Source organism: Sylvia atricapilla, chromosome 5 (assembly GCF_009819655.1).
Source record: "Sylvia atricapilla isolate bSylAtr1 chromosome 5, bSylAtr1.pri, whole genome shotgun sequence".
NCBI lineage: Eukaryota > Metazoa > Chordata > Aves > Passeriformes > Sylviidae > Sylvia > Sylvia atricapilla.
In genome coordinates, this window is record NC_089144.1 from 62,320,324 (window position 1) to 62,341,751 (window position 21,428).

The 21,428-nt window shown below is 38.4% G+C and overlaps 1 protein-coding gene across 1 annotated transcript in view; it reads left to right on the forward strand.

Annotated features, from left to right (window-relative positions):
• Nucleotides 1–21,200, forward strand: part of SYT10 (synaptotagmin 10) — a 35,104-nt gene extending 13,904 nt beyond the window's left edge. The window contains exons 3-7 of the mRNA XM_066319726.1: nucleotides 4,507–5,071; nucleotides 16,268–16,388; nucleotides 16,733–16,904; nucleotides 18,207–18,336; nucleotides 19,404–21,200. Coding sequence (XP_066175823.1) covers nucleotides 4,507–5,071; nucleotides 16,268–16,388; nucleotides 16,733–16,904; nucleotides 18,207–18,336; nucleotides 19,404–19,475 — 1,060 coding nt within the window. The 3' untranslated portion in view covers nucleotides 19,476–21,200. The remainder of the gene's footprint in view (nucleotides 1–4,506; nucleotides 5,072–16,267; nucleotides 16,389–16,732; nucleotides 16,905–18,206; nucleotides 18,337–19,403) is intronic.
• Nucleotides 21,201–21,428: the final 228 nt, after the last annotated feature.

Sequence of the window (21,428 nt, forward strand, 5' to 3'; positions counted from 1 at the left end):
AAATGAACTTGAATAGTCCCAGTGGTACTCTAGGGGAAGAGAGAAGTTCCAGGGATATGCTCCAGATCTACTTCAGGCAGTGAAAATATTCTTACAAGTCTCTAGAGTGATTTGGATTGGGATCTAAATGAACACAAAATATTTGTGAAGCCAAAGACAGTTTTACAAGAGTAAAACCTCCTATTAATACCAGTCTTTCTGCAACCTGGTAAGGGAGATTTCTTTTTATCTTCTCAAGATCATCAGGATTAAATCTCCTCTGAAAGGGACAGTTCCTGTGCTTTGAGTAACTGATTGTCCCATCACAGTCAATTAGTAGCAGTGTTTGGAAGCATCACCTTCTTTTAGAGTTTGGTGAAAAATTCTGCTTCTTTTTACAAAACATGTTTAGAATGACATGTGCCTTAAAAATTACACAGAAATTGTGATCTTACTGTTTGTAAACGTGTTTTATCTACACCCTGCCTGTCTTTGGGGCAGTCCTAACTTAACAGCCCATATGAATTGCTGCTGCCAAGAACACCACGTATGACACTAAGGCTGGACATTTAGACCAGGTTTCTGAATTATTCCTTGTTGTGTGGTAACCCCACCTGGCAACAAGGTACCAGCAAAATGACTGAAACCTGACTCTGGTGTCCTTGACTGGGAGCCTCTAAATGAAAAGGTGTCACTGGCAGATACAGAGGTAGCACAACTACTCTTCACCATCTTCAATGCAGCACTGCTTGTTGTCCTCAGGAGCCCTGAGGGATTCAGATACACCCTCTCCCAAATGTATTCCATTGTATTTCCATTCCAAAGGATCTGAGAGAAATGTTTGCTATCTGGATTGTCTCCTGTACACTGATCTCACCTGAGCTGGGGCAAATTAAAGGGTTGTAACCAGTCCTATGATGGGTTCAGGCAGCCATCAGCTCTTGATAAAATAAGTGAAATCATATTAAGTCCTTGTAATTGAAGCGTGAGGATTTTAATAGGCCAATCAGAGGAACAATCAAATGTGCCTGACCATGTCTTTTAGACTGTACATTTAACACAGGGACATGTTAGTACGAGAAAATTATACATTTCTGTTTACTTATAACTGCATATTTTTCATAGTCTCTGATAATATGGAAAGACCTGTTAGTAAAAAGTTCTTTAGTCCTTGACACCAATTAAGCAGTACACTACAGCAGAAGAGCTGCAGCAGTGGTGCTCATTTGGAAATAATTTTGCTCTGTGTTACTGAGAATCACCCTTTCCCCTACTTTTTGATATTATTTTGCAATATACTCTATTGCTTCTATGAAAATCTGTTCTTCAACCATTCACCTGTATTTTCCAAGAACATGCTTTTTGCTCTTTAGCATCTGCTAGAGAGGAACATGTTGAGCCAGTCAGTTCCCAAGAGGCACGAAGGCAAAAGTGAGGTGCTTGGGTTTGTTAAGGCTAAAGAAAACCAAACATATCTGTTGATTTTAGTGTTTGCAAGAAGAGAGAGGCTTTTGTTCTGCTTAAATACCACCTTTTTAAAAGGGCAAGTGATCATGCCCTTTTCTGGATTTGGACCAAAAGATTGGTCTAATGCCATCTAGGAAAGCTAGACCCGAGTCACCCCTCATAAATCTCAAGTCATATCATAAATCAGCATCCTATCCCTCCCATTTGTCACAGACGTGGCAGTCTTACTGAGCTAGAAATCAACTTCATAGTGTCATTATGCCCATGAAAATGCAGTTTTATACTAAATTTACATACAGATTTGCTATCACTCAAAATGCACTTGTTCTATTATGGAAGGCAAGTCTACTGTAGGAGTGCTGCACATCGGAGTCAGTAGAGGTTGAAGTACCTGGATTTGCAGATGTTGGTAGCTTTGCCACATTTTAACAACCTGGTTTTCTGACATCCTTGTATTTCATTATCACAGTCATTAATCCCTTTGTTACTGCAGAACAAAGGAAGATAAATATGTTGCCATGACAACAATGAAACATCTTAATAATTAACAGACCAATTAGCTGTCTTGGTGAAATGCTGTGACTCAGAACAGATACTAGGCACTGTGTAATTAGGACTTTGGCTTACTAGAGCAAAAGTGCTGCTGATTCCCACAGGGAACAGTCATACAAATGCATTCTTTTACTTGTGACATCTCACAACAATTCAGTAGAGGATCTGAAGTATATGAAGTCTGAAAGCTTAAAAGAAAGCTGGTACCTTAGAGATCATAGATTTGGGGTCTTGTATATTGCTTTTGCTCGCATTAACCCAGATTGTCAAGAATGCAAGAGAAGCTGAAGAACAGAGAATTTGTCTGGTACCTGTTTATGCTCAGACTGATGCCCTACAATCGGTTTCACTCTTTCCCCTGCAAAGGCAATTCTAGCTGCTGCTTCTGTACAACAGGGTTTGAACACAATACCCCCATGCCAGGGGGATTCAAACTGGATGATTTTTAAGGTCCTCTCCAACTCAAACTATCCTGTAACTCTGTGGTCATCTGGGCATCTCAATAGTACAGCGTGTGAGGAGCACTCAGGAAGGCATCTCTGCTCAGGATTCCTCTGCACTGACACAAGTACCAGTAATACCAGTCTTCCTGGACCTCATTATGAGTCAAAGATACTAAAAAAATAGTCCCTAAACTGCTGCCTGCCCAGGAATTTATTGCACTACATTTTGGGTAGAGTTCAGCTCTTCTCCCATGTTTTGGCACACCCATGAGGTTGCATTTCTTGGATGGCAAAAGCACAAGCACAGCTGTGAAGCTCCTTGAGGACAATATGCTACTTTTCTGACCAGTCAGGGCCTTTTCATTCCTCACTCCACTCCACAAGGTGGACATTAGACACTATGAATTCAGAGAGTATTTAACATTTAAGAGAGAAGAAAATCTTTCAGCTTTATCTGTAAAGAAAGAAAGGCAAAGTGTGTTACAAAAGGGGTCTATTGCTCATCTAAATTTGACATCCAAACACCTGGATTTTGTTTGTGCTACTTCAGGTCTAGGCTATGAAGCTCTCCCTGCCCTGTTCTTGTGTTGAGCTAGGACTGCTCCCTGCACCTAGCAGGACTGAAACAGCTGAAAGGGGAAACGTTCTTGTCTATTATTTAATAGCTGCAAATTACACTCTTGTATCTCTGCTCAGCTCAACTGCGGCAGTTTTGTGCTTCATGCCTTCTGCAACCTCTTCACTTACAGCAAAAATACAAATAATATCTATGAAATGAGTCCTGGTTGCTTTCAAATGGACAATTCGCATTTCTGATTTAAAGAAACACACAGCTGTGACACCTCTTGTTTTCAGAACACAACACCACAGAGAAACCAAGCAACAAGGCAAGGCTGCATGTGGCATTAATAAGCAATTGATTGCAAAAAGCAGAGGAAATTCTGACAATCAGATTGTTCTTTAATGGCAACTAAGTGTGCTCACAGGAGGAGGTGGTAATCTTCTGCAGCACAGATTGTTGGGGTAGGGAAGTAACAAGGAAATGTGAAAATGCCTAAAAAAATAAACTGGATAGCTTAGTCATTATGGCATCTGCTGATGATAAATGCTGTGAAGCTTTTTCAACCAGTGTTTTTATGCTACTCTAAGGTTGTATGACATGCCAGGGGTTTGATTTCACTCTTAGTACAACACCACAACTTTCCATTCGGATGCATGAGCCAAGATAAGCCCATAAATACATATGTTTCTGCAACAATATATTCAGAATTGCCAGGAATTTAACATACTGTTTCTTGCTAGTGGTACAGGAATCAGTTTCTAATACACTGCACAGCAGACCATGAGAACAAAAGGGAAAATAAAACAAAGGCAGAAAATTGTTGACAGAACTCTGAAATTCACTGTAGGCAGAACAAAATATTCCCAGTGCTTTTTGTGAAGGCATCTTGCACCTCAGTGTAGCAGATACCAAGCAGGTGAATATAAAATGTTGTAGGATGGCAAAGCACTATGCTAAAAACCTCCAGACACAGCTCTGCATTTCCCTTTCAGGCACCTTTCACCGTCATCAGTGTGTAGACTGGTAAATATTTAATTGGAAAACCACCGTGGAATACCTCCAAAAACCAGAGAGTACTGATGAAAACTCTGCAAGTGCTTTTTTTTTTTTTTTTTTTTTTTTCTGTTTGACCATGCTTTACTCATGCCCTAGCAAAGTGGGATCATGTGATGTTGGAACTGTCAACTTCTTTTCACAAAGAACATGAATTCAATTTCAGCTGCATAGTCTGAAAGCAAAGTTATAAATGTATTTATTTCTGGGACAGTGGGTGTCCCCTGGGCCAAGAAATTAATTCTGAATGATCATTTCCTCTCAAGGATGCTTTAACACTTGCAAAACAGTGAAGGGGGTGCGGAGAGGATTATTTTTTAATTCTTTTAAAGAGAGGAGCTCTCAATTATTTGTTGTTATATTTTCTATGGAGAGATGGTCTTTTCCCAGAGATAACCATGGCTTGTTCTTTGTGTGTCTGTTTGCCTGTGTGTGTGTGTGTGTGTGCAGGCACAATTCTTTCAGGAGGCACTTGCCAAGGCAGATGCAAGTGTCCAGCGTTGATTTTAACATGGGGACAGACCCGGTTTTGCAAAGGGGAGAGACCACAACCAGCATTGGGAGAATAAAACCAGAACTCTACAAACAGAAGTCTGTGGATTCCGATGGGCAACAAGAAGATGTGAAAACATGTGGAAAACTTAACTTCACTCTCCGGTATGACTATGAGAATGAACTTCTGGCTGTCACAATTGTCAAAGCCTTAGATCTGCCTGCTAAAGACTTCACAGGAACATCCGACCCCTACGTTAAGATTTATCTGCTTCCAGATAGGAAAAAGAAGTTTCAGACACGAGTTCACAGAAAGACATTAAATCCTGTCTTTGATGAAACCTTTCAGTTTCCTGTAGCCTATGATCAACTCAGCAACAGGAAATTGCATTTCAGTGTTTATGATTTTGACAGATTTTCTAGACATGACATGATTGGGGAAGTTATTCTTGATAACCTTTTTGAAGTCTCAGATCTCTCCAGGGAAGCCAATGTATGGAAAGACATCCACTGTGCCACCACAGTAAGTAATGTGTTACAGAAGCATTAACATCATATTTTCATTTCTCTTTTGTAGTTTTTGGCAGTGTACCCTGTTTATCAACAGAGTCCAAAATAAAAAAAAAAAAATATATATATATATATATAAATATATATATATATAAAAACAGGAGCTGTCAATATTTGCCTTTGAACACAGAGAATAATGTTTGGGAAGATATAAAATTTAATTACCAAAAAATCTTCTGGGAGCACACTGTCATCTTTATGGCTCACTGTGTGTATATAAATTGCATTTATTAATTAAATGCTACATCATGGAAGTCATTGCTTAGCCAGAACTAATAACATTTTCCTGTTAGCAAAACACCTTGTCCTGCAAAATGACCATCTATTAAGAAAAAGGGCCCATCTTATCCTGCTCTTGTTAGGAAATTTTCATAGGTTAGAAATCTTGGTAAGGAAAAGAGTCTGTAAGTGCTTGAACTGTAAAATGTTTTTTTTGCTGACTGCACTGTGCTTAGGGTCCCCAGTACTTGTATCTGCATTGCTGCTGGTTGCTAGGAAAACTCAAGAGGCACAAGCAAGAAGAATTAGGAAATAGAAATTAATTTGTTTATTGTTGCAAGCAAGAAAAGGATGTCTGTGCACGGGTGACAGGATGAATGACAGGCTACCAGAGGACAGCAGTCTCCAGATATTGCTTTATTAACCTTGAATTCCAAACTCATAATTTCTGGCTGGGATTTGAAGTGGAGGAAAAAAAAAAAAAAAAACCTGTTGAAACAGTGAGGTGTAGGGTGTCTGTTTTGGATTTGGTTTCAGTTTCTTTTGAACTAGCATGCTATTTATATAGAAGTTTTCCTGTCCCTGGTTCTGTGGGTGTATCCAAACAGTGTGACTCATGCCAGGGCTTCAGCATGGGCTGGGTTTCCACACAGGGAATAAGAGAGGACAGACCAGTTCTAAATACAAGTGACAGAACTTCACACCCTTCTCTGCAGCCAGAGTCCTCCCCTGCCTTTTTCAGCAGACATTTTCATGGTGTTCATACCTGCTAGACAGACAGCTCTAGGGCTGATTAGCTCTAGGTCTGACCTGCTAGCTCTAGCTCTAGGCATGATTAGAAAGACAAGGAGCACTGATAATGGCCTCACCAATTTCAGCATGAGCACTGTGATCCCTGAGAAAGGAGAACTACCAGAGAGTGTAGAATACTGGAGGTAGTTTTCAAATGTGAATTCACACTAGCAGCTATTATTTTGGCTCCTGGGCCAACCAATCTGCTCTGAACAGCATTCAGTACACCTCAGGAAATCTGAATCTGTGCATGCTTAGTTTGATCAAGCTCAGATTTGAGGTAAATGTAAGAATTGTGTTCTCAAGCTTAAAGTGGAATCTGTGTTTAAGGTCTTGGAATAATAGTCCAAGTAACCATTTTTAAAATTGTCTTCAACTTTGACATTGTGTTTAATACTTTAGTAATTACTTAAAAGCCCACTGGTCTCTTGCAGCAGGTATCTGTGGGAGTTTTAACTGATAACTAGAATGGTTTCAGCAAATAAGAATATCTGGACTCTTCATCACTGGTTTTGAGCAGATTGAAATGCCAGGTCAGATTATGCATTTGGGGTTGATACTAACACACACAGGGATGAAAATGGTTGCTCACCTTGGTACTGGATCCTAATTCAAGTTTCTTCCTCACTAAGGGTTAGTGCATGCAGTTTTAGTGCCTGGTGGCACTAACTCTGCTGGTCTTTTCATCTCTGTCAAGTTTAAGAGAAAGCATGAGGTTTTTGGATTTCAGCCTTTCAGTCAGTATAGTTTAAAGTACTGCATGTGTCTGAAAAGGTTGTCTCTACTTAAATCATCAGCACATAAAATTGAGATATCTTCTAGAGTTGGGTAGCCTCATCAGCTTTCACAAGCCTTACCGTATTCTCAGAAAATTATGTAAGAAACCAGCAGTTGATTTTTTCCTGGGAAAATGAAGCTTTCCTAGAAGATGTCCACTAACTGTATGTGCAGTGTGGTGCCTTGTGTTTTACTTGAGCAGTTTTATGAAATAGTAATACAGGTTTTTAGTTCTGGCATTTCAGAAACTGTAAATTGAGAGAGCCAAACCTTCACAGGAATAAACACTGTGTGAGATGTTAATCAGTGAAGAGTTACTGTCTTAAACTCCAGATATAAAGTTTATCAAAGTCACTAACTAGGAGTTAAATTGCTAATTTTGGCCAGAGTCAATTGAACTTTAATAAGCCTGAAAAAGAAAGATCCAGCTGATTCTAAAACTGGTGGAAGATAATTCTAATCCAAGCAAATAAGTTTTGGTGTTCCTAAAGAATCTTTACAAATCAAGCAGGCTGTGTGAGTGGAAAAGGCCATACCCCCCCAGTGGAACCCAGGGACCAAGATGCCATTCAGTAAATATATTTCTCTCATGCTTTTGGCTTCTTCACCTTTGCTCTGTCCCAAAAGTTTTTTGTCTCTGTTCAGACATGATTCCTGCACCCAGTATTCTGCTCGTGCTGTTGCTAAACCATAGATGTGGAAAACAAGAGAAGTCATAGATCAAAGAATTAGTCCAAAACTTGAAAAAACAGTGGAAGCAGCCTCTCCTCAGCTGTGAATCTCTTCCATAGTCAAGAATTTTCTACTCAGAAGTAAAATGAGGGTAAAAACAATTCCTTTTACCAGTGTGAAAAGAATCCATTTGTATGACACCAAACTCTGCAGTCTTAAAAACTACCAATGAGATTTACCAAGAAAATGGATTGTGACATTTTTCCTGTGAAGGAAATTGACACAGGAGATCAGGAGATTCTTTGTTATGCAACAACTCTTTGTCATTATGTAGCTAACATAATTTAAAAAATATTTTCTTGCACAACCATAAAGAGTTTTTATTTGGTGCAGGAAATACAGGCTGGGAAAATCAGACTGGATGGTTATGCTGAATCCTTTTGGCTCTAAACCAAATGACTGTGTCAATCTAAAGTTTTAATACACTTTCTTTTCTCCTAATAATCATTTGAATTTAGTCTATGGAAGTGCAGAATTGGCCCACACACAGAGTCATTTTTATTCTTATTGTTTTCAGAAGCTGATATTTTTTCACGATTTTAGTTTTGATTTTATTTTTTCATTCAGACCTTTTTTTCTGTGTTATATATGGTGTTGATAGCATACCACATTTTATAACCTGTAACTTGTACCTGTTTTAAGAGCTGAAGTATATTAATTTCTTAATGTTAGATTATTTATGTAAATTAGACCAAAATCAGTAGTGTACTAAAAGTACCTTAGATACCTGATATATCCCCAAATTTTGCTTGTACATGGGTGATTGACTTTCTTAATTAATAATCCATCATTTTCCTCTGTTTACTTGATTAATTATAAAAGAAAAAAAAAAGAATAAAAATCAAGAGGAAGCTTTAGACTACCTCTGAAGGTTGTTCAGTATATTGAAATACTGTAATTCTAACGACACTTGAGAAAATTAGTTCATAACATTAGAAGCAAACAAATAATATCAAACAGATCGTTTAATCAACATAAGGCTTCTGTTTTTGTCAAGTGGTTGTTTTGCATACATTTCTGAGGTCTTGTTACTATCAAAATATACAGCATACTTTTAAAAAAGAAAACTCTTTTTTTGGAATTGCAAACAAGCACTTCTAATATTCAGTTTCTTAAATTTTTTTTAGGCAAGAAGTCCACTGCTTGTGCTCCAACAATTTCTGCATTTATTAAGTTCCTTTAATACTTTTCAAAAGTATCACTTGCTTTGGAAATTTCCTCTAATGCTGTAGCCTGAAATTATTGGCAAGTCACTGTCAGAAAGATTTGGGGTTTTTTATGAAGGTATCCTGTGAAGTCTGTTAGAGTAAGCAATTATAAAAAGCTATGCAGAAGAGACTTTGAGCTCAGAATCTAGAGGAAAGCCATTTCCATTTCCAATGGTGGTGGTCTCTTGGGAATCTTAGTCATCAAATTGTCATGTACTTGTAGCCTCTTGAATGATCTCATGTAGACAGATGGAACTTGGTTATTATTTAGTTCCCAAACACCAGGCATTTCAGTGCTGCAGTTTGCTCATTTGTGGAGTGGAATGTAAAAGCAGATTTTGTAAGGACATAGTCTTCATGCGACGTCTGTGGCGCATGATTGCTGTTTCTAAAGCAATTGGGATATAATTAATAGCATCACTGGGGAAGACAGAAGTGATTAAATATATATTTTTTTAAATAAGTAGGACAGTAACATTTGTCTCACTTCATTTATATCAAACACTTGCCAGAGCAGGAAATAACACAGGTAATTCTGCTGGCTGCTGGCTTCTGTTATGGAAATAGATTCTTCTCATTTCCTCATCACACAAGAATGCAGCCCACCTCTGAATTTCACCCAGAAGATAATCTTTGCTTTGTTTAATCTGTGTCTCCTGTTTTGTAAGTGGACAAAGCTTTAGACTTTTCACTGAGTAAGACAATTGTGGTAGAGAGCTGACAGAGGTGTGTTTTGTAGCCCAACCTTGAGGGATTCTAAGGATTGTTCTGTTTCTTAGCATTCAAAGGGCAGCACTATGAGGAAATGTTTAATCACGAGTAATGTAGTGGGCTATGCTCTACATGAATGGTTTGGGAAATGCACCTAAAAGGTTTAACAGAGCCTTAAACGGGTGTGAAAGACTCAGGGCTTGTCAGTGTTGGAACATTTATCATCTCTGTAGTGGGAACAGCCCCTTCTAAACCAAGAACTGCTGTCACTTGTCATTTCTGCTCAGGGCCAGTGGTAAAAGGGATCCATGTGACCAGTGCTGCTGCTGAGCAGGTGAAAGAACACTCTGGATCAGTCTCTAGAGGAAACATTTTGGAGACCTTCATTTATGTTTGGAACTGCTTCAGGTCTGGTTGATAACTAGAAAATACAACGGAGAAGTTACTGAAGGCAGGGAAGGTTTCTATTATTATTATTTAATATTTCTTTTCATTTGAAACTACAAAGTATTTGAATATTTTGATTGTCTAGGAGCAAACTGCTACTTTCACTCCACCCTAAAATTAATAAATATTAGGTGAATGAAGGGCATGGTTTCCTCAAGGGGCTTAAATATCTCTGCATGCAGACAGTGCTGTGGCAGCCACAGGTACATGACTTGTCTGACCTGCTATGCCCTGAGACCTCTCTGAATTTCTCACTGCAAAGTCTCCTTGCAGACATTGCACTGGAGCTTTGGAAAAGCATCTTTCTATGGGAAGCCATATACATTTTGTCTCATTCTCCTGTCACGGTTAGTTCACAGAAGCACCTTGTTCTTGGCTCTTCTGAGGCAGGAATGGGCTTCTTTGCTGCCTGGCAAGATGTGACAGCCCCCCGGGTGCGCAGGGCAGATGGTTCTGAACAGAGGGAACAGCTCAAGGAGCACCCAGGAGGCTTCCATGGCTCTGCTGAAGGCATTCTGCAGCCTCAGAGAGCCCTCCCTCTGCCATCAGGGCTGCGATCAGCAGCAGAGCTCACCCAGAGCAGTCAGGGGGACAGGCTCAGACAAGCATTAGCCTCCACAAGCAGAAGACACAGCCATTATAGAGCCACAGGCTCCACTGCTTCCATACCGTCTTCCACAGAGGCAAGAGCAAACACAAACTTAATTGTCTCATTTCCCAGGGCAACAGCTCAATCAGGAACTGGTGCTGAGAGGAATGAAAGAGCTGGGTTTGATATGCAAAGAATAACAGAAGACAAAAATAAATATTAGCAGTGGGGACAAGGTTTCCAAAGGAAGGTCCCTCGAGAGGTGGTAGAATTAGCTCTCCAGTTTGAGCCTCACAGAATTTAATAATTTTTGTGATAGCAAGGGTACAATTGGATTTTAATTTCATAACGGAGTAAACAGACTGGTAGATTTCTGTTCTATCTTTCTATTCTATTCTTTCCTATCGCTTTTTTAATTCTTGATATATAGCAAAACCAGAATACCTTCATTTGCTTAAATCTTAGGTAATTTGCTCAGGGGACAGGTTTTCTTTCTCTTTCCATCCAACTCCCAACATTCATTGTTATATTTTATCCCTGATTCTTGAAGCTTAATGTCAGTAGCTTTTATTGGAAAGACAAAATAAATATAATAGGTTTCTAAACAGAGAAAGAGAAATCTGTGCTATGGGGGAATTTTCTTCCTGCGATATTCAAGAAATCCAAAGGTCTAGCTCTGTCAATGCATTTTTTCTTTGAATTTGCATACTATATAGAAAACAGCTTTCAGTGTTACTCAAGGAAATAGCCAAAAGTCTATAAAAGCAAATGCCTGAGTACCTTCTTAGGTAGCTAGAAAATTACTATTAACATTTATTACTGCCACTTGCTCAAAATATAGCAGGAAAAGTGAGAATGAAATTGGCAAATAATTTGTTTATAAAGCAAGTACAAATGGAATTCATGATGGCTTCAGTATTTTTGTTATGCTACTCTTACACGCAGTCTTTAAAACATCATTCCAATTTGAATTAATCAGAAAGTAATTCTAGATATTGAAATTGAGATTAAGAACCAAAATTGTTGCTGTGGATTATGGCAATCTGAATGATAAATAAAGTAGCAACAAGTAATTTTTTGAGGGAATCTGATTTCTACTGCACTATTAATTATGCAGACAGTCATTATTTTAATCATGGAAATTAATGACAGACTAGTAACAATAAAAGCATGGGAGTTTTCCTGTTCCAGTAGCATTTACATAGTTCATTGTAAAAATACATAGCAACCTGCTGGTTTGAGATTTTGCTTGAATTTCAAAACTTGAAAAAATAGTGGAAAAGAAGAAGAAAAAAAAATCAGTGAATAAATGGTCTAAAGTTCATTTGTGACTCAGAAATGACACCTTTTTTTCATATATCAGGTTCCTACAAGCTTTTTACCCCTGCTATCATAGGAAATTAGTTAAGATGTTGGCACAGAGGAGGGAGACTATGAAAGTTACCAGACGATCAGTATAGGCAATAAACAGTTTTCCTGCTCAGTTCCAGAGTTATGGGGGTTGATACCTGCGTAGAAACCACCCTGAACATGGAAGGATCTATAGCCACCTTCCCCACTGAACCTGTGGAGGTTCCTAATTAAAAGTTGTCTCTTTTATTGAATTTAGGGGAAACAACTGAGAAAATTAATTGGAGTAAGTGGCAGCAAAGCTTTTTCCAGCAACAGCAGTTCAAAAACCTCAATCAGTTTGATTGATGCTCCTCTGCAAGTTCTCCAAACTTCTCCTCACATCCATTCCCTTTTATCCATATGGTGTGTAGGGAGCACAGCCTCTGTAGAAATGCTGCATCTTTTACAGGCATATGTTTGAAAAAGAGAACACTGGTGTCCATTGGGTATTATTACAAATAGAATAGAATAGAATAAGGAACTTTTTATTTCTGACTCTGCCAACTCCTGGACTAATTTCCCAAGAGGCCACAAAGCAGAGAATGTGGACAGATCCTAATGGAAGTGATGGGAAAATATTATTAGCACATTCATTCACATGGCTACCAATGTGGGATGAGTTTCATGCTATTTTAAAAAATCTGCATTCTCTAGCTCAAAACCCACAAAGTTCATCAGAATAACTGATATATGCATGCGAGACAATTGCTTTCTTTGTGGTGTTTTTTGTTTGGTTTTGTTTGGTTGGTTGGTTGGTTAGTGTTTTTTGGTTTTTTGGTTTTTGTGGGGGGTTTTTGTTTTTTTGTTTTTGGTTTTGTTTTGTTTTGGTTTTTTAATTCTAGACACAGCATACCAGAAAATGGATGGGATAGAGCTAAAATGGTAGCTATGAAAGTGACTGAAGCTGTTAAAGTGCTGGCCACTGTATCTGGTCCATCACACCCTCCAGTGTGATGGCTGGTGGATACATATAGGAAATAAGCAAAGGACTGATATGAGATGCCAACAAATGCTTTCACTGGCATAAGTGCATCTGTGCTCAATGCTGTTTTTTCTGGAATTTTCTGTTATTGGAAGCCAGTGGGAAGCAGTCATTACAAGCATACATAAAGCTAGCTGATAATTGAAACCCAAATTTAGTCCAAGAAGAAAAAGAAAAACTAAAAATAGGCCTATAAAAGAGATGGAGTGTCATAGGAGTTATCTAAATCATGTGCAATTTTTGGAAATTATGCGATACAAGTAAGGCAATCTGAGGATTATTTAAAAATGTGGACAAGTGACAGCCACTGGGTTGTATCTTGGGAGTTGTGCTTTGTTGGAGGCAGGCTGTAATGCAGATGTGATTATTGGGGGCAGTCTGTGCCTTGACTTCTTCAGGTTTGCTTGTATTGAAGGGTTCCTGTCAGATTACTCACATCAACTTAATTATCTAGTGTCTTATAAAGTGGGAAAAACATGAATTTTCCATATCACAGAGATTCTAAATTAAATTTAATCTTATATTTAAAACTCAGCTAAAACTGATAGTATTTAAGGATCTAGGGAATTTAAAAATGTTACTCATGATAATCAACATGATTAACAAAGACTGTCATGAGAACTTTAAAAAAAATCCCAAACGATACAAAGCATTACTATGTTTATAATCTAGGTCTGAATCTGTGTTTTCAGCTCCAAATTTATGAATCTCCAGGGCTCAAATTAACAATAAAAGTGTGTGTGTGAAAATGGAGATATCTCAGACATTTTACGCAATACACAGTTTCTTATACTATAATATATAGATATAATTTTAATCTCAGTTCTTCAAAAGAACATTTAGAACTTCACACATTCACACCCCTGTATGAAGAATTATCACCAGTCTTGGCAGATACTCAGAGCAGAAACTGCTTTTCTCTGCCCCTCAATAATGTACTGAAGAGTAACAACGGAGTGAGTTTGGCAAGAATTTTGAGCAATGCTTCTTTTAAAGTATTTTAGTCATAGTACATAGTCCTGTCTGTATTCTGTTTTATCAGCTGAGCTCGCACAAACCTTTGAGTGTCTACCCAATTCCTCTTCCAAAAGTAATAACAGAACACTCAAGTTCATACTCCCATCTTCAAAATGTTTTTTTCTCTATTCAACTACACAATCCATTTCTCTGAAGAAGAAAAAATTGGATCATTTTATGGGCTACCCATGGTGTTTCATTATTCAACTCATCTTCATCACCTCACTCAGCACAGACTTCTAGGTAAATTTGAAGCACAGAAACTCAGGGAATTCTATTTTCTTTTCAAACAAAAGGGTGAGATCTGTTTGATACATGGATATGAGAAACAGCCATCAGACTCTGAACTAAGAGAATAATGCCAGTAAGAGAAACTGTGTTTAGATAGGTCAGACCTGCAAAATATGACACATCGCTTGCCACTGTAACAAATGAGTGGGAAAAAAATCACCATTCATTTGTTCAAATTTTGTTTATTTTCTGAAATAGAAAATTGAGTTTGGTAATTTAATCTGTGGCACAAAATCCTGCACTCTTTGTGGCAAAGAAAGGGACAGGTCAAATAGCTGTATTTGTCCTGTGTGAACTGAACGAGCGCAATCATTTTGAAATTCTGAGAAATCTGAAATTCTGACAAGCATGAAATCTGCCCACAGTGCATGTTTACGTGCTTATCAAACTAGCAATTGTCAAAACAAAATCCCAGCAAAATGACTGAACATGTGAATTGACCAACCTACACAAAAGTCAATATTTTATTACCACTGCAACAGAGACTTTAAAGCTATTCCAAAACTGTATTCTTCAATCTAGTCTGCAATGCAGGGGAAAAAAACAGTAACAAAACAAAATTTAAAAAACCCACACCCCAAAGCTGTGATTAAGTTCCATCTTTACTCAAGCAAGATGTGAAATACTTGTTTCAATTTAGACAGAGTATTAGCCTGAAGGAAATCAATAAAACTGTTCACATAAGCAACAGAAGAATGTGAACAAGAAGCCCAGTCTTGTCTTATGACTGTAAACAATATTTTTGTCATCTACACAGAGATCATTATTTTAATACATTTCACTTAAAAATATATTATGCTTGCCTTCTGGTGCTAGAACAGCTGTACCATAAATCCAGCAGCTCTCAAGCGAATTTGTACTCTCAGGGTAACTGCAGGTTTAACAGAAAAAATATTGAAGCTGAGATGTTAAAAATAAGCTTTTCAGTATCAGTCAAAAAAAAAAAAAAAAGTCCTTTCAGATCACATGAGCATGCTTGAGAGTGGCTGCCTTACAGAGTGGCTTACTTACCTGCCCCTTGCAAACTCATATCTTAAGTTCTTAATGTTTTTGGGGAGAATTTTTTGAGGAGTGGAGTGGTAGAAAAGGTGTATTTAAAATTCAGAACAGGAAGAATTTAGAACACAACAAACATCTCAAAACCTAACCTTTTCCAGTGTTAGGATAGTTGTATAACCGTGAAAAGGAAAAAATAGGAGCTGATAGAAACTCTCCTCCTTAGGTTACACATCTCAAGTACTGTTGCCTCTAAACTGTATGACAACATCCTATTGCACGGGTACTTAGCACATGGTGTCCATATAGAACCCGTCTCTTTGTGAGGATTATTAACATTCATACGGACCCTTTCCATCCTCCTGAATATATTATCCTCCAAAATGTTGTTGTTGAGCCAGGAAAGCTGTAGGTGCTACTCTTCTCTTTGCTTTTCTTCTGAAAAAGAACAATATCTCAAAGCACATTGAGAGCAGTAAAGAGAGCAACTTTTACAAGCATGCTCTTCTTTTTTAAGCACTTAGACAGGATTAGCTTTTTATACACATACTTGTGCAGAAATTATTCTCCTACATAAATTCCAGTGTCTAAAGGGCATGTAAATGTGCATGATCTAAATATCCCATCAGATTCCTTTCTATTGGGGCTGATGGAGTATGAGTGTTTTCAAGAGCAGAACTTGACATTTTATTTCGGCACCTTTTTGTTCACGTGAATTCAACACAAAAAGACCAGGAATCCAGAAAGTTTTGACTCTGAATTTGTTTTAATTTCTCAGCTTAGTAATTGAAGATTTTTTCACTAAGATATGATTTTGTTGTTACTCCTCCTGTACTTTATGGAAATAATTTTTGAAAATTGCTTGTGACCTCTTCAGAAGTATCTGAGGCTGCAAAAGAAGCCTCTCTCCATGTTAAAAAAAAATATTGTTTTGCAGGATCTGAGCTAAACTTTGGTAGTATGATCAGGTTTGTAATACTTTATCTTCTTTTTCAGGAAAGCATAGATTTGGGTGAGATCATGTTTTCCCTTTGTTATTTGCCTACTGCTGGGAGAATGACTTTGACAGTCATCAAATGTCGGAATCTCAAAGCAATGGATATAACTGGTGCATCAGGTGAACCTATTTTTTTAAACAAGGCAGAGTCTGTTCAGGAAGCGAATGAATGAGATCTTGGGGTTTGTGTGCCTAGCGTGGCTGTGGGATGGAAGTAGCAGGAAAATGGATACTTGTTTAGATGCTTGGCCTACCTTTGGTCTGGCAGCCACAGTGTCTGTTTGGAGTGCCAGCACCTTTCCTTTGCATTTACAACATGATGAAAGTAGTGTTTGCCAGGGTCACTCAAATCTTTGCAACTTTTTACCTTAGCAATATAACATTCCTACCACAAATATTGCTCTTATGCTACACATTTGAATGGCTTTGGGTCCTGATGCATGAACTGACTATTGCTTACTCAGATCCCTATGTCAAAGTGTCACTGATGTGCGAGGGACGGAGACTGAAAAAGAGGAAAACAACCACAAAGAAGAACACACTGAATCCCGTTTATAATGAGGCCATCATCTTTGATATCCCTCCGGAGAATGTGGACCAGGTCAGCCTCTCCATTGCAGTGATGGATTATGACAGGTAAGCACAGTTCACTTTCTGACCATTGAGGCAATTCCTGATCACTGCACGACATACATCCCTGTCCATTTCTGGGGGCTGGATTATGTATAAACTATAGAAATCAGGTATATCTACTAGCTTAAAAAAGTCCCTCATCCCTCTAATTTCTATTTAAATAGTAGGTATTTGAAACTAAAAAAAAAAATTTCAGTGACTAAAAAGGAATTAGATGCTAATTACGACATGGAATTAAGTCATAATTAATTCTTCGGTTGATTCAGTAAAATAACCTTTCAATAGGTAACCTTCAATATGTAACCTTTGGGTTCAGCCCTCACTGATAACATGTCTCGGGCTAATTACCTATGGCTTCACTGAGAATTGACAGGAAGAGACTCCTGCTTAGAGTGGCTCCAGGACTGCAGGTTGATCAAGACCATGACTGACAGAATCCTGCCCAAGCCAAGTCTGCCTCATTCAACTGTTATTAGTAATGAGCTCTTGAGATTGCAGGGCAAACAAACAGTGAAAGTCCAATTTAGTAACATCGCCCTTCAGATTGTTTTCCCTCACCATCAGATTTCTGGTTGTTCTCCAAGTTCTGCCAGGAAGACTTTCTCAGTGAGACGTGAGAGTGGCACCACGGTGCCATTAGCAGGGAAGGAGCACAGCAGCTTGCACACTTTCAGTCCTCCTCAGCTCCTCCTTTCCCAGCACTTGCTAAGGGGAAATTGGAAAGCACAATTCTAAGGTACACAGAGACAAGGTACAGAAAATTACTTTCTGGTGTTCCTCAACCACTTTATGGCACTATGAGGAGAAAGAAGTGTTAAGGTATAGCCCATTACAGCTATGACTGTTAACCTTTCACATTTTTGACTGAATTCCAAAGATGACAACAGCTAGAGCTGGGAGATAGCTTGTGAAATTATGTCTGAAGCATTTGCAGCAGGAAATACATTCCCCACTATTTTCCTTCACCTTCCTCTCCCACAAAAGTCAAGGATGTTTTCCTTCAGATAAATTTGTGTATTATGTTCCTTTTCTATCCTTGTGTCTTTTGGGTTGTAACCTTTTAATGGCAAGGATTATGTTCTCATTGTTATTTTTATGGCTGCTAGAAGCCCTCTGGAAATGGCTGGAGGTTTTTGATGTTACCATTACAGAATTTAATATTACTATACTACCATTAAAACTAATATCTGTAATAAACGATGTGAAAACTTTGCCACACTAAACCAGTAAACAGAATTGTATATCAGACATTATTAAAACTATTTTTTATTAAAAGTAAATTCTTTCTTTCTCTCCAATTCTCAGAGTAGGGCACAATGAGGTCATTGGAATATGCCGGACAGGAATTGATGCCGAAGGCCTTGGAAGGGATCATTGGAATGAAATGCTGGCTTACCCACGTAAACCAATAACTCACTGGCACCCTCTGGTAGAGGTAAGAAGTACAAATTTTTCTCCTTGATATTGAATATTTTTGTCCCTCACATTTATGGGCTTCTGAGAGTCAAGAAAATCAGTGCAGCACCTACAGATCAGGTAGAACATCAGCACAGCCTAAATCTAGTTGCATGGGTTTATCTATCTCTTAAAAGGGCCTTTTTAACAGTTTCCTTGAAGCTCTGATGGCATTGTAAGATTGCATCTAGACATTTAAAATTTCCAGAGATTATGATAAAGAGCTTACAGCTACTTAGAAGAGATCATTTGCAAAATTTTCAAAAGCAATCATTTCCTATTCAAAAATCTTTAACATAAGCTGCTATTGCTAAAACATTAATCTGGAACTGGCCTGCAAATTAGACTAAATTGTGGCAACATACCAGCAGCTCCCTCCTGAGTTATTCAACAGACGCTTACTGGAAGCTTTTTCAAATGCAAGGGTGATTATATCTACAAGTCCCTGGGCTTGGACTCCCTCTGGGATCTGCTGTGGCCACACATTGTTGGTGTTCTGTACATAAAATTCTCACAGCTCTGGACTCAGAAAGATACGTATTGAAGCCTTAAGAAGCAGCAGGGACATTGTTTAGCCCATCACAAAAGCAATCTCTGTAGAAAAATGAGTTGCTGCCTGAGGTCATTTGATTTCCCCACCCTGTAAGTCATGGCTGCTCGAGATGTCCTGTGACAGGTAACAAAAGCATAATACCAAAGCTGCAGTAAAACACCAAGAAGAGTGTTGGGGCAAGGAAACTGAGTCAAGGCAGCAGAGAAGTGCCTGTCAGAGGTTCAGGGCTCTGCCTGGTTTATGTAAGTTAGGAGACAGAGGTGGCACCCCTGTTGGTGATATAAACCCACTCCTGTGAAATGAGTCAGAGGCATTTTTAGAAGGTCACTTCGGAAATTTTTTTTCCATTATTAGTTCTGCTGGAGACTTTGACACCAGAGACTAGAAAGGGTCTAGATGTGATCTGGATTATTTTTTGAGTCTCTCATCCTCTGAAAGAGCATGATGCACAGCCAGATATGATGACATTTGTAAAAATAACACTTTTCTTGCAGCTACCTGGCCGAGCAACCAGTTTTGACAGCCAGGGATCCTGTTCCTCACCCAAGCCACCACTTACGCCCTAGGGAGTGAGAATGGATTCCTCATGGTCAGTGTCCACAGCTCCCTCATAGCTCACATCCACATAAACAGAAGGTTTGGCTTCTGCAGATGAACTGTATCCTTATTTTTTTTTATCAAAACACATCTTTCCTATTCTAAGTCTTATATGACAGTTTATAATAATTTGTTAATGTGTGAATGAAGTTGACTCGAGCCAAATATAACCCTTCCTTGAGCAAATTCATTCACCTGTTTTATCTCTGGCATACATCCAGTGTCATATTCAAGCAGTGTTTTGATGAGGCCTGTATCATTTCATAGGCAAAGAAATCAGGAAAAAAGACTCCCAAAGCAATTCAAAACTACTGCAGCTTTTAACACCTAGTTCTTTTGAGGGAGAGCAAATAGTCATATACAGCTCATGTAGTAAATTCCTTCTAAATTGCACTAACTCCTCTATGACGTTGCAAAATTGCACTTCAAACTGAATGTTGCATAAAAAACCCCCCCTGTTGTCATGTTATGAGTATCTGGAAAATCAGTTCATTCCTTGGTCAGGGAGGATGGGCTGATTTAAAGCCCAGTGGAGCGCATGAGGAGGATCTATTGACTTCAATGGGTTTTAGTCCAGCCCTTATGAAACAGGTATGAGAACTGGATCTATGCAGTTATAATCTTCCAGCACTCATAATGACAGCTGCATCTCTACACAAGTCAAACTGCAGAGGAGAGAATTCTCAGAAGTAAAAGAATTGATTTAATGTGATTTATCTCTTCACAAAATTGACCAAATAATGCGATTACCCACAACATTTTTATGATTCTTGATTTAATGTGACAGACTTAGATTTCTTTGAAGTTATTTTGACTGAGTGCATAGTACACATGGAATTTAGTTTCTGGTTGCTGGCTGGATGCCTCTAGACATATATGCTAAATATGAATTTGAGATGTGTTTTCTGTCAGTCTGTGGAGAGAGAAATTGAAATGTGACTATTTTACAAGCAAGTAAACTCATTTATTAGAATACACAGTGACAGCAAATGCAAAAATCTATTGTCTGTAGTCAGGTATTTTAAAAACTAGAAGAGAACTACATATTATTTTGTGGCTTTCTCTCTAAACACTGCAGTTTACCTCAATCAGATAAATCAAATAGTTACTTCCTTTTTTCCTTTTTTCTTTCTTTCTTTCTGTGAAGAGTGTAGCACAGACGGCATGGGTGGGTCTGAGGTTTTGAAAGCTGGACTGTAATTAGAAAAAAGTTGGGTGGTGGCACTTTTGGTATCTCTGCAATATATATAAAGAAAACTGAGGAGGCAGTGTTTTCCAAAACAACAGTTTTACAGAAGTGTCATGCAGGAGAAAAATGCCAAAGGAAGATTGATTTATGATACTGGAAGAAATTTTGAGAATTAATCTGGATATGAGGTAAAAAGTCATTTTGGCAAACTTCTGAAGAACCATTTTGAGTTGGTTTAGCCTGGGTGACGCAGAATATGTTCCTGAAGACTCAGTCCCTCCATGCCACTGACTAATCTCTAAGACAGACAAAACCACCTTGAAGTGTCTTTACTCCAGAGAAGTTAGCAGAGCTGGTCTTAACATCACAGGTGTGTCTGAGTCAGAAAATGAGGCAGCCTTGCCTCCTTTATACCTTGCCTCCTGTGTGTATGAACACAGCAAGCAAGCAAATAAATATAAAAATTAATCTCTCAGATAGTCTTTACAAATAGGGGAAAAACAAAAGAGAAAGAAAAAAGGGAAAAAGGAAAAGGCTCCAGCCCAAGTTTTTAATGCCTTTTTCAGGTTGCTATTCATAGCCTCTAGGCAGAAATGGATTTTCATATCCTCTAGGCAGAAATGGTTTCTCCCAAAGAGGATTGGTAATGCTGAACACTGATCCTCCCTGCTTAAAACTGTATTTTCATCACCATAAATACAAAGCAGCCTTGCAGAATTTCATTCCTCCATTT